General features: G+C 37.9%; 1 protein-coding gene across 5 annotated transcripts in view; it reads left to right on the top strand.

Annotated features, from left to right (window-relative positions):
• PRUNE2 (prune homolog 2 with BCH domain) overlaps positions 1–14,193 on the top strand; it is a 143,541-nt gene that overhangs the window by 97,202 nt on the left and 32,146 nt on the right. For 4 of the 5 annotated variants that reach the window (XM_042450119.1, XM_042450117.1, XM_042450116.1 and 1 more), the window contains exon 9: positions 937–1,738. In XM_042450119.1, coding sequence (XP_042306053.1) covers positions 937–1,738 — 802 coding nt within the window. Of the gene's footprint in view, positions 1–936; positions 1,739–6,698; positions 6,823–14,193 lie in introns of those variants that run through there. The other variant, XM_042450121.1, reaches the window with a different exon arrangement.

The raw sequence follows: 14,193 nt of genomic DNA, 5'->3' as shown, positions 1-14,193 counted from the left end.
TCAAAACTCTGTGCTTAAATATTCCCATTGCAACTCCTGTTTAAAGTAGGCAATATTAATTATTACTTTTTTGCATACTGGCAAAAACAAACATTTTGTTGTCATCAAATTTTGCTACTGCATCATTAATGTATCACAATATACAAAACAAAATGCTATGTTTATGGGGGGTTACTACTAAAAATTAACTAGATGCTTTGCCATTACATGAGATACTAATTTACTAAATCTAACCTAAAGAGAAAGTATAATATGAACCAGTGGCGTCCCTAGGGTTGGTATCACCTGGTGCGGTAACTCATGGTGTCACACCCGCCTCCCCCCCATTGACCTGCCATTTCACATTGTACAGAATCCTTAGGAATGCTTTTTGACACCAATGTTACTGGTAAATCACAATCCCATATTCCACTGAATGTAATGTGAATAGTTGTGACATAAGCAATTAGCAAAATTAAAAATTATACTTTCAAATTACAATATCATATGCATAACCTAAATGTATTTACAAATACATAGTGAAGATTTGGTTAAAATGTGATGTTTTAAAAGAAAATTTAAAAAGAATTTTAAAAATTAAAAATGTAAAAATAATATTTTGAATTTTGACATTTTGATTTTAAAAAATTCTGGGGCCTCTCCTTTCTCCTCCCATTGAGCTTCATCCCATTCCCACCATCTCTTAAAACATTTAAAAGGAAGCAGGTAAATGCCACAGCTCCTTTCTGCCAAAAGGTAGATATTTGAGGAGAAGTGGTGTAACCCCCCCCTTTTAAGGTGTCACCTAGTGAGGTCTGCACCCCCCCCCCACACACACACCCCTCCCTAGCAACACCACTGATATGACCTATGTCAAATACAGAATTGTTTTGTTTATTGAATGAGTATGAGCAATGAATTAACTGCTGAAACATAAACTGTTTTGCTTAATTTCAGAAACTGTCTGTGATATGCTTAGCAATGATAGTAAAGGATATAAATCCACAGAGAGGGCAGAGATGACAAATGAAGAAAACAAGGAGGATACAGTGTTAAATGAAGTGGAAGATCAGTCTTCACTAGAAATGGATTACGTCCTCATTAGTGGTGAAGAAAATGTACCTTTGAGGAAGGATATCTTGGTAACACAAGAAAGCCATTTCACTCCACAGGAAACTACAGCAGTGGCAGAACAAACAGATTCTCTTGAAACCTTTTCACCAGACTCCTCAGATACATTTCAGTCAATCTCCATAATAAATGAAAGTGAAGGGCAGTCTACTCTGGAGACTGAATGGGATTCTTTTTATTTAGGAGAGAAACCTTCTGCTGTTGTGTCTCAAAAACTGGAAGATGAAAAGAAGCCATCCAGAAGCCCTGTGCAAGATCAGGAATGGACTATGGTGGGCCAAAACGAAGTGGATGATGTATCCCCTGAAGAAAACTGTAGTAGGACAGACACAATGCAGTCACTGTGTGGAAATCCTGTTAAAGAATTAGAAGATGTGTTAATCCAGGAACTGATCTCTGAGACACAAGCTGAAACTCTACTAGATAGAAACCCTCAGAAATTGTTGGAGCAAGAGGATGAGATTTCATACAATGGAAGAACAGATGCTCTTTTATTTCAAGCTGATGACGGCAGTGGTGATTTGGAAACCCATTCACAACATCCTAATGATGGCATAGTAACAGAACAAGAAATGGACCAGCAGACCCAGTTTGCTGACTGCGAGAAAGAACCTGGTCATATAACAGGGTAAGAATAGGACAATAGAATTTATTTTGGAGTTTACTGTCTATGAATATAGGTCAAATAGACACCGAACATACCGAAACCCAGTTCCAGTTTTCATTACACATATTGTGCTGGAGTGGATGCAAATTTGCACTAGTTGAAAGTATTTGTGCTTTTGCAAAAAAAGTAGCTGTATTATTCTCTTGCAGCATCATAGGAGGAAGGGAGGAGGAGAGGGGAAAAAAAGAAATGTAGCAGCACCTTTAACTGCACTTTATTTTTGCATGAGCTTTCATGGATACAAACTCACTTCTTCAGATGCAGTACTGCAGTACTGTCAGTACTAAGGTCTTAATACCACTTAGTACTGCATATGAAGAAGTGGGTTTATATCCAGGAAACCTCATGCAAAAATAAAAACCAGTTTGTCAAAGATGCTGCCAAATTTCTTTTTCCTGCCTCCAGTTTTTACTCCTCCCCTTTATCTACTACAGCTTTCTGCTCCACTTCCCACACTGTGGTGGAGAGTTATCCAACCCACAGAAGCAGCTTTTCAAGAACTTGGGAGGGTGAAATACAGAAGAGGCATTGGCCAAATTCAGATTCCACAGATGGGAGCAGAAGTGCTTTCCACTAACTAAAGGCAACCATGGATACAGCTGGTAGATTTCATACTTTACTATACTACCACATTAAGAATGTAGTCCTGTTTGCAAGTTACACCTTGTAAGCTACAAAGAGGATCCATCAATAGGCCCATTTCTTGAGTTGTAGTGTGTGGTGAGCCTTAGTCCAGTATCTTACTGCTCCCCCCCCCCTCTTTGTTTTGATTCTTCTTATCCTTTCCCCAGTTTTTCCTTTTTACTGGTATTTGTCATCCTGGTCTTTGATTCTCCTTTCCCTCTACCATTATGGCATGTTTTAGGATGGGCAAACTTCAGGTACAATATCTAAACCAGCAAGGTTCAAGCACAGAGTAATAATAGGGGAGAGGTATTCTAAAAAGACAATACAACAGGGGGTGGGCAACTTCAGCAGCTCCAAAGGCCCAGTTTTCTGCCCTGGTTTCACAGACTACCCAAGCGGCAAATGTAGTTGTGTGTGTGTGTGGGGGGGATAAAATGAGCTAGGATTTCACTCCTGGTTTTAACAAATAGGTATTTTAAAATGTTAAAACAGTGCCAACCATCACTCCTCAAGGCCATATGTGAGAGCCCCATGCTTCCACTTTGCCTACCCCTGCTAGGAAAAGGCTCAAACCAGCACTGAAGTCTTGTTAGAAAGCAGGAAAGGATGATTCAAAGACAGGATCAAAGACAGTTCAGAGCTCAGCCAGAAAATACAACCAAAGAGCAAGTGAGCAAGACAAGGGCAATCCAGAGACAGAGGTAATTTCCACCCAGGTTCAAGCACAAATGGGTTCTGACACTGAAAACCACAATTTTTACCTTCCATTGCCTGCTTAAGTTAAAATTGTAAGCTTTCAGAAGATGGCAGAATTAACAGCATCATCAGTTAGTAAGAGTAATAACTAGGTTGTCATAAAGAAAAGAATGAAAAGCAGAGGGTCCACCATTCTTTTCGGCAGGGGAGATAACATGAAAACCTGTCAACTCACCATAACTATACTACCACGGTATAATTTAATGAATGCATCACTAATGTTTGCTTTTTTTTTCCAAACAAAAAGGACCACACAGTTCCTTTCTCTAATGCAAACTGACCAATCCAGCTTCTTTTGAAAGCTTCCCCCCCACACACACACTGAGTGTAACCATAATAAAGTAATGCTTATTGCATTTGATTTTATCAAAACCTTTTTTTTTTAAAAAAAAAATCCTTTCTGTCTACGTGTGTTTCCTGTCACTTTTATGCCCTGCTGATTCTGATTGTATCTAGTTAAAGGATTTAGTATCATGAGATTCTGCACCTGAACCAAAATACAAATATTCATCCCTCTTCAAAATGGGCCAGTAGTGACCCACACTGGATGGGGTACATTTCAGTGGTGCTGTCATTGAGCCTTGGATGGTGAGGAGGTGGGGGAGCGAGTACCGGGGGTGGGTACATATCAGTTGTAAAGGCAGCATGAATTTAAACTAGATATCCCATGGAAAGTTGTGTTCATTTATAGATACTGAAAGACATAGAGCCTTATTGCATTATTAAACAAACTAGTCAGGCAAACAAGTCTAGGGTTATTTTTTTGTCTCCCTCTGTATAACATAACCTTGTCCAGATGGGCCCTTTGCGGCACATCCATGATGTGCTAGGGTTGCCTCGGGGCAGTGCGTGCACATGCCCCGCAACCCTAGCACGTCATGCATGCGCCACAGTTGCGCAGCACCATACATACGGCACACGCAACAATTACATCGCAGCTCTGCCACCTCTAAACGGCGCTGCGCAGCTGCGACGTAATCACGCTGTGTTTGGCACTTTGCGGCGCCACAAACAGGAGCCACCTTTGGGATCTCCTCCTTTGCTGCACAGCAGCACCTCACAATTTGTATGCTGCGGCACTCTTGGGCAGCAGAGAAAGGCGCCAAGGAGGTGCCTCTTGTTGGCAGTCTGTACCCTGCCGTAGTTCTCTTTTGTTCTCTTCTGCTTGTAAAACCATGGGAGAGGGTCATAAAAGTAAAAGTGTCCCATTTGCCAAGCTGAAATAATCCGTTTGGCAAAAATGATGCTCTCTCACACTTTTACAACCTGAATGAGAGACATGTTGAGGGAGAATCACTTGTCTTTCCTCCTCCAAATCCACTTTTTTCTTCTAAATACAAAGTCTTGCTCTACCTGCTATTTCTACATATATGGGTCATTTTACAGTTGCTAGCCAATTTTCTCTACTTTCTCTTATAGTTTTTTTTTAGCCCATATAAATAAGGTAAGCTTTGTTGCTCTGGAGTACCTTGCTCATATAATTATATAAGGGAGGAATTTACCACATGTCACATAGAAATGTGTAGCACAGTGGCCATCTATATACAGCCTCTGTTACTGCTGTGGTCTTCTACATAGAAGACTGCACATGGTTAAAGATTGCTAGCATCCTGTTAGCATAAGTTGGGCTCTGTATGCAGAGTGAACTATCCACCATAGTTAAAATAATAGATAATAATAGTTCTGCTGACACCAGTGGAAATGGAACTGTCCATGGAGCAGTCTTACACATTGTGATTGTACATTATAATCACTTATTATGCATTGTGGTGCTCATTGTACATTGTACAATGGCACCCGATCATTGACATGTGTTGTGCAGTGATACTATTTTGCATGGTTCTGGCTTAGTATATCTCTGGATTTAGACGTTTAGGTTGTGTTGAGTGGAAGTTGGATTGCAGTCCAAATGTTAAATGGTCTTATTATCACCTGAGTATGAAACATTGTTAGGCCAGTTTAATGATTCATGCCAAGGAACAGTTTTATCAAAAAGGCTTATCCTTCACCCTTTCCACCATTATTTGATATGTCCACAATAGCTTTGGACAAATGCTTCAAAACAGTAGCTAGCAATTTTGGGACTTATTTAGATGCATATATTATCACTCTGCACATGGAGGATCCCATTTCCATTTGCTTATGGATCCTCATAAATAGTTATACTAATGCACTGAATACTGAATTTATACTAATTCCCCCTGGAATAATCTCATTTGCTTTTTTAAAGAACAGTGCTCCTAACTGTGACCTTTGGACCAGACTGTAATGCTGTTCGTTGGCAGCAGTTGAAGGGAGTGTAGATACTGGTTGAAGGAATTATATTGTCTTAGCATACTGATGAATGAATAGCTACTATGTCAAACGCTGAAAGATGCCAAAGCACATTGCTATTTCCCCACCCAGACATTCAAAAAGGCCAGAAGTGGCACCTCAGTGGAAAAACTAGAGAAAGATGGTGTTTCTTTTAGTTTCTTCCAGGATGGACTAAGTCAGTGATGGTGAACCTTTTAGAGGCCGAGTGCCCAAACTGCAACCCCAAACCCACTTATTTATTGCAAAGTGCCATGTCCCCCTGGCTTTCTAGTAACAAACTCTGGTAAACTCTGTGCTGGGATGATGGCACATGTGCCCACAGAGAGGGCTCTGAGTGCCACCTCTGGCACGCGTGCCATAGGTTCGCCTTCACTGGACTAAGCTCTTGCCTTTTGCCACTCTACTCAGAGAAGGGGATGGCTCCTTTTTTGATAGGAGTTAAGGTACAGTACTTATAGTACTTACAGTACTTATAGTACTTACATTGACACATGGATGTCAACCCAGGTTTTTGGGGTCAATTTTTTGACAAAAATTTCTAGACTTATACATGAGATGCCCTCCTCACAGATCTTTACATATTATATATTTTATTCCAAAACATGCCTGGAATATTTTATTTCAGAGCTTAAAGTACCACTTCAATAACATCAGGGCTCAGTAACTAGACACAACACTAACCAGGTAATTAATACATTTGCTTAGTCCTTCCTCCTCCTTGAAATGTAGTCTAGTGTATTAATAGTTCTTATACATTTTTACACAAATAGCCTTCCTAGAGAATCTCGCCGTTTCTGTTCCTCTCCATTCTGCAAGCATCAAAAACTAATGGATGCCATCTATTTACTGCCTCACTTGCTGCCTGACTTATAATATTTCAGCTGAAACAAATAATGTCAAAATATTTATTCTGTATACTAAATGGGTTTACTCTGTTGAGTCAATTAGAAGTTTGCTTATTTCATCTTCTTCTCAATGTAATGGTTTACTACATCTTTGGCAAGAGAAAGACAATCATCTTACTTTCTTAGCTTGCAAGGGTGTGTATCAGGAAAGAGGGAGAGATGTTGTTACACACACACACACACACACACACACAAATCCATAATTTGCATATAGATTCTAGTGCCTTGGAGAGTTGCTGTGGCTTCTGCAATATGGAGCAAGGCATCCAAAGGCAGGTGATTGTCCTTATTTAGAAGTACCACTAGTCACGTGACCAGAAAAATGGTGGAGATCTGTGTTCCTAGTCAGCTGCTACATAAGGGAGATGCTGAAATGAAGTAATAATAATGCACCTTTCCTCATTTTTCACCTTGCAAAACGGCCTTCACAGTCCCTAGAAGGTAAGTGCATTTTTACCTTCTGTGCTGAGAAAGCAGTGTGCCTTTTCACTTAACCGCTCTGTGGCTGCAGTTACTAGGGAAGGAAATGCAGGAGGGAGAGAAGGATATTTATCAGCAGGATGCAAAGCATCCGCTGCCTCATTACAGGAAAATTAGGCAGCTGTGTCTTACTTCTGTCACATTGCTTTATTAAGTGCGTCCATTCAGTGGGCTTGTCATGTTAGGAAGTGGATGCGGTTTTTGTAATTAGGGGACAAAACTTTACTGTGTGTTTAATTGCATAACAGCCTACATTCTTGTCATTTATTCCTCTACATACCTACATAGTGTGATGGAGAAGAGGAAATAAATACACAGCTTAAGATAGAGAGTATTTGAGATCACATCAGCCTTACAGCTGAGTTAACAAATAATTGCATTCTTTTTGATCCTTCACTGTCAAATGAGGCATGTAACATTCCTTTCTTGCACCATCCACTTAAATCATTTTAATGAAATAGGGGCTTCTAAATCATTTAAGAGCAAATTTTGTTGCAAGCAGACAAAGAACAAGAATACAATGTTCGTAAAGTTACAAGAATTTTTTTAAAAAATGTTGACTTATTTCTAAGTCTGCAGAAGAAGATTTTGAAAGTATCCTGTTTTGTGAAATATCTTTGGGTTTTTTTTTTTAAATTATGCTGCTATGGCCACACAGATATGAAGGGTTTCATAAAAGAAAATAATTAAAACATAGTGGGGGGAAATGCAAAGGGAGATGCATCAGTCAATTGTATTGTTACTGTAAAATGTGACTAATTAACTAAGGCAGAATTGTAAATCCTACATTTTTGAAGAGCATCTCCCATGAAAGGAACACAATTTGGGAAGCTGTATCTGAGTTATCTTTTAAACAGCATTTGTTTATTCATTCATTTTCCCATGTCTTTATTCAGTTTTTAAAAAAGTGTCTTCTACATTTTGTCATAAGCACTTGTCCTTTGCATTCTTATCTCTTTGCATTCAGCCTCTAGCAGCCTTCACATTTTTAGCACTTGTAAATCCCAACTTGACCCACTTATGGTAGCTGAAAATGCGGTTGCTAATATCATTTCATTGGTTAATGCAGTCAATTTAACTGTGGTACCACTTTACAATCTGACCCCCCCCCCCCCCATTTGCACCTCTTTCCCATTTCTTGAATATATCTTGGACTGCCTTATTGCATTTCACATACTACTAGACAACATCCATTGGTAACTCTTAATTTCTTCTGAACAGTATAAGCCATCAGTGCCAAGCTCTGTTTTATTTATGCTTGTTTTATATCTAATGCAAATAATTGTTCATTTATTAAAGTCATGTGTATTCTTTCATGGATATTAATTAATATGAATAGATATGTATATCACTCCTTTCTAAGTGGGCAGTCCTAGGCACAGTTACCTGGGATAAGTCCAAATGAACATTTCTGAGTGGCTGAGCACAGAACTGAACTGTTAGTATTACTGTTCCATCTAATAATGATGACATTTCAAGCAGATAAAGATATGGTTAAATACTGCCTCCTATTTATACTCTATTACAAATGCAAAGAAATAAATGATAGATGTGAAAAAGTTAGCTGTGAAAGATTTGTACAGCCACTGGAACTAAATATTTTTGAACTTGTACTGTTGTCATTGTCAATCATCAAAGCATTCAGAAGGACAAATTAGGTTGCATCCTATGACAGAAGGTGGTTTGCATTTGTACCAAATTTGGGGAAGGTGAAAGAGCACATGAAATAGAGCAATTACTAGAAAGTTTTTGTCATTTTTTTTTGTAATGCTTTTTGTGCATGTGATAATTTGACCTTACTGAATAATATTGTTGGACCATCTCAAGTGTAATTAGACTTTTTCAGTGGGGGACAGTGCCCCATATATGTAGTGCCTTCTTTAGAGAGACATTACTGGCATGTATCTTAATCTTTTTGTCTCCAGATGAAGATCTGTTTATTTTCTCAGCTGTTTAGGAAATATTTTAGTGCTTTTAAATCTTTGCACTGTTTTATCTCTCCTCTTTATGGGCATCCCCTCTATTCCTTCTTTCAAGTCATTTTTTAAAAGATCTTGAAAAAGATCAGACACAACAAAAAAACCTTACTGGACTTGCTACTTCTTTCCAGGATTCTGAGGAACCTTTGGTGAGTGCTGTTGGGTTTGGTGCATCAACCACCTACAAACCCACCTAGCTACTCCATAATCTAGCTCTATTTTTAATCAAATTATCTGCAGTAGTATTGAGGGAACCTTGTTTAAACCTTACTGACATCATAGTTTATTTTGATCTACAACTTGATTTACCAGTCTTGAAACTATTAAAAAGGGATAGCTATGATTAATGTGGCTTATGTTGGAAACAGCTGAACAAATTTCTTCCATGGGTCATCATTTTTGTAACACTTAGGCTGCATCCACACTGCAGAAATAATCCAGGTTGACACCACCTTAACTGCCACAGCTCAATGCTATGGAATTCTGGAAACTGTAGTTTTATGAAACATTTGGCCTTCCCTGTCAAGAGAGCTCTGGTGCCACAATAAACTACAATTCCCATAATTCCATAGCATTGTGCATGGCAGTTAAAGTGGTGTCAAACTGGATGATTTCTGCAGTGTAGATGCAGCCATGGAGAACACGTACAAGAAAATGAGTATAGCTTGGTAGGAGTGCCTCTTTAAGTCAGAAGAACTCCAGTTAAAGAAACTAATTTCATGCCTTGCAGACATGCCAGAGAGCTCTTGTTGGTTACTGTTGATATTACTTGACTAGAGCTAGATGTAATATGTGTCTTAAAATACTTCTTATTATCATTAGTTCTTCCTGAGCACCACCTTTAATGTGTAGGGAACAGTGGGAGGAATTCAGTTCAGTTTCCCTGTGGTTTTAGATGTTATTTACTTCTTCAGAAGCAACAGGAATAGAAGCAGACATGGCAGGAGTTGGGATACAACAGGCAATTTATATTCTGTTAGAACAATTTCCAAATAGTTGGATCTCATGCTATTCTAGTAGCATCTGTTAGAAAGAATAATTCAATTCAGGTAAATGGCATGCTTCTTTTCCATTCAAGGAGACTAACAAGGATGAGTGACACTGGCATGGAAAAGAACTATACCAGTGATGGTGAACCTTTTACAGACCGAGTGCCCAAACTGCAACCCAGATCCCACTTATTTATTGCAAAGTGCCATGCCCCTCTGGCTTTCTAGTAAGAAACTCTGGTAAACTCTGTGCTAGGGTGACAGCATGTGTGCCCACAGAGAGGGCTCTGAGTGCCACCTCTGGCACGCATGCCATAGGTTCACCATCACTGAACTATACCGTTTCCCCAGACCACAAGATTCTTCATAGATGTTACCAGTAACATGTTACATTGTTATATGAATGATGTTTTAAATGGGGTAGTCAAATTATTACATCTGTGAATAGCATATATAAATTTGGGTTTTTTAAATCTAATCTTCTCTAAGTTTAAAGGATTTCTTGCCCTCATTTCTCAAATATGTTAAACAGCTTGTTTGCTACTCCGTGGGTCTTGTTTGTTATTTGGAACAACCATTTGATTATTAATAATCTGTTTGGTATGCAAAAATATAAAGGAATCAGTTTTATAGCTGGATTAGATGACAGTGAAAGTCCTATATTCTATGTCCAAAATAATTATTCAAAATTGTATGATAATTAGAAACAAAAGCAAACAAGTAAAAAAGCAAACATTTTTATTTCATAAATATAGAGCAAGATTGCACAAAAAGTCTAAAACAATTTTTTAAAAAGTCAAACAGAAGTGAGAAATATTGTGACATAAAAGGAAGAAAGAACAACCAATACAAAAGAAAGAAGTGAAAAGATGTGGGTTGAAATTAGTTGAAAATTGTATGTTACTACCCAGGTGGGTTAGCAATGTTCAGAATAATACAAGGAGATGAGGGAAGAAATCAAGGTTATCTCACAGTTCAAAGATATAAAAAGATCTAGAAGGTATCAGTAGCAGCAGAGTATGACCACATATGCTAAAAATTCAGTTCTTTTTCAGGCTGACTCTCAGAAATGTTGGTAACTGATTTCAGAAAAGTGCTGAATTCTATCCATGTAAGTAACATTTTACTAGTCTAGGTCTGCATCCTCACTGCAGAAATAATCAAATTTGGCATCATTTTAATTGCCATGGCTCAATGCTATGGAATTTTTGGATTTCTAGTTTTATGAGACATTTAGTCTCTGCCAGAGAGCTCTGGTGCCACAACAAACTACAATTCCCAGGATTCCATAGCATTGAGCCATGGCAGTTAAATTGATATCACACTTGATAATTTCTGCAGCGTGGATGCAGCTTTGGTCAGCTTGCAAAACTGCAGTTTGAACCTCTGTAAATTCACTGATTGGCTTTGAACAAGTCTTTTGTACCTCCTCTACTTTAAAATACAATGAATAATACCTAACTGTCACTACACACACATGTATATAGAGAGGGAGAGGACCTATATGGAGAGTTTGGTAATAAATTGGGTCCTTGGTATCCTCTGGAGTTGATTTTCCAGCCCCCCTGTGGATAGCAAAATCCGTGAATGCTCATATCCCATTAATTACAGTGGCATAGTAAAATGGCATCCCTTATATAAAATGGCAAAATCAAGGTTTGCTTTTTTGGAATGTATATATTTTTGAATATATTCATGCCATGGGTGATTTAATCCATGCATGAAGAATCTGTAGATATGGTGGACCAACTGTATACAAATTAATTAACAAAGCAAAAGGTTAATTACTACTTAGGCAGCTAAAATTGTTTGATCTATGGGGACTCTGGAGTATTCGCTGAAATGTTTAATTCATAAATCACTTTGTTTCAATGTTAATTTTTAAAATACCCATACATGTAAAATTTCAAATAAAATACAAATTCAAGTAAAATGGCAAACCATTAATTGCCGTGTGTGAGATTATAGGCCATGTTTCTTCTGTAGTGAGGGCCACTGTGTGACGTGTGTAGACCCTTACAAAAAGAAGAAAAAGAAATATGTCTTTATTTTTTCCAAATGCAAACTACTGTAGGTTTCTCATTCTTTGATAATTAACCTAGTAGTGTAGTCTTATGCATGTCTTCCCACAAGTCAATGTCTTAGGATTTAAGTCTCACTTGAACAATCAACTGTGATTTCTTCAACTGGGTGACAGCATTACTGTTTAATAGGTAAAAAGTCCAAGTCTAACTGACTAGCTCTGAAGCAAGCAGACTCACTGAATAGAGTTGAATTCCCTTTCCTTCCTCTCAGAGTAGCCAGAGAGGCTGGGTTAAAAAAAATTGGGATTGGTTTCACCTCATTGCTTGAAGTTCTCATTTCATTACTAAAAGTCTTCATATACATGCATTTATACACATATGCATGTAAACAGGAAAGTAAGAACATAAAGACCTGCACACCTTCCAACTGTCCCAATGTGGCAGAGACAGTCTCAATTTACCCTCTGCCTCCTAATTTTTTGAGCTGCTTTTAAAATGTCCCAGTTTCTTTCTTCTTCTCCAACCTCTGTCTTTGACTTACTTCAGTTGCTGCAACAGAGTTCAAAGTGCAAAGGTAGTTTACACTCAAATAACTCAGCAAGAGAGAGAGAGGGAAGGACCACCATGACCACGCTTTGTTGTTGCTTGACCATGTGTTTCTGATTTTTCAACTGTGAAAGACTGGATGGTTTGGAACTGCCCACAGGTAGAATACCCAAGTTGCAATCCAGAAACCACCTGGGCTGGATCTGCCCTGCAGAATTGGTGCAGTTTGACACTGCTTTAACTGCCATGACTCAGTGCTATGAAATGATAGGATTTTGTTAGATATTTGGCCTTTTCTGTTAGAGGAGATATTTGGCCTTCTCTGTGAGAGCACTGGTGCCACAACAAACTAAAGATTATAGGATTCCATAGGATGGAGCCATGACAGTTAAAGTGGTATGAAACTGCATTATTTCAGCAGTGTGGCAGCATCGTTGGTCATGTACTGGTTAGATGATCTCACATCTTTGTACATCATAGGTACAGGGAAATAACTTACAATGCCAGTTATTAAAAACAAAGACATTGTAATAATAGAAGGCAGCAGATTTACAAGCCAATATGTACTTTTTTTGTCATTTTCTGAATCAGGCTCAGCTGTGCCTGATGACTGACAACTGTGTGTTCCTCTGAAGAACTGTTACTATCTTTTAAAAATATCTTTCTTGAATGGAATCAAAAACATTTATCATTCAGAAAGACTTTGAATGAAGTATGTGACTGCAATAATGGCAAATTGGTAAAGTGCAATCCTTTACTCAAAAGTAAGATCCATTGGTTTCAGTGGGATTTGCTCCTAAGTAGTTTTTTTTTTTTTAAAGGAAGCCCTAAATTTTAATTGACCGTAATAGTGACTTCCTTTCTGACCTTAGACTAGTCATCTGCCTGTCTCTAGTTTATCAGTAAGCCTGAAATAACCATAAAGATTACTCATGCTTTTCTGTCGTTCAGCTGTGGTGTGAAAATTAACTGTCAATATTTACACACCATTTGGCATTTTATGTTATGAGTAACCTATTAAAATATGTCACTACTCTTGCTGCTGCTGAACCTGGAAATAAAAAATGGATTTAAAATGTCTACACTAAAAGTAAATGCCAATATGTAGAAAATAAGACATTTTCTACACAGCCTGCTTTAATTATGATTTGCTAATTAAGTTGGATTACACGCAAGGTGAGTCCAACTGCTGTAGAATCTGTTAGTTGAAATTCAACTCTTGGGATTAAAAAAAATTAATCAGCTTTCTCCTCTGATGTGATTATAATACAGCAACTTATTAAAAAGATGTAAGTAAAAAATTGGTGTCTTCCTTTAGATAAGATGGAAAAAATTATATCTTTTTTAAATTGGGGTGGTGGTGGTGGTGGTGAAACATTAAATTGGGAATTGACCAAATGGTTTGTCCAACTCAGTTTTTATTTTAGAATGATGGATAAAGTGCTTAGGGCAAGATTTCATATCTTGGTACCACTTACTTCATACCATAGGAATTACCAGTTAATATTTTATTCTCCTAAGCATGTGAACTCACTTTTCTCAATCAGTGAAGAATTTTCTTAGGGATAGAGATTTGGGAGAAGTTCATTTTATTTTTAAAAGTTTTGCATTTTCAATTGTTTATTGAAATTAATGGAGTCACACAAAAACATTAGAAAGTGGTCATAGGAGTTTATCACACTAGCAAAATCCCACTGAAAAATATGATTTAAACTAGATTTAAATTGGAAAAAACCTGCAAATGCGGGTATCAGATGACGTCACTGTTAAAGTGAAATAATGCAAAGTTAAAGC

This window comes from Sceloporus undulatus, chromosome 2 (genome assembly GCF_019175285.1).
Source record: "Sceloporus undulatus isolate JIND9_A2432 ecotype Alabama chromosome 2, SceUnd_v1.1, whole genome shotgun sequence".
In the NCBI taxonomy this organism is placed as follows: domain Eukaryota; kingdom Metazoa; phylum Chordata; class Lepidosauria; order Squamata; family Phrynosomatidae; genus Sceloporus; species Sceloporus undulatus.
The sequence above is the reverse complement of the archived record's forward strand: the minus strand, read 5'-3'. Positions and strand labels throughout refer to the sequence as shown.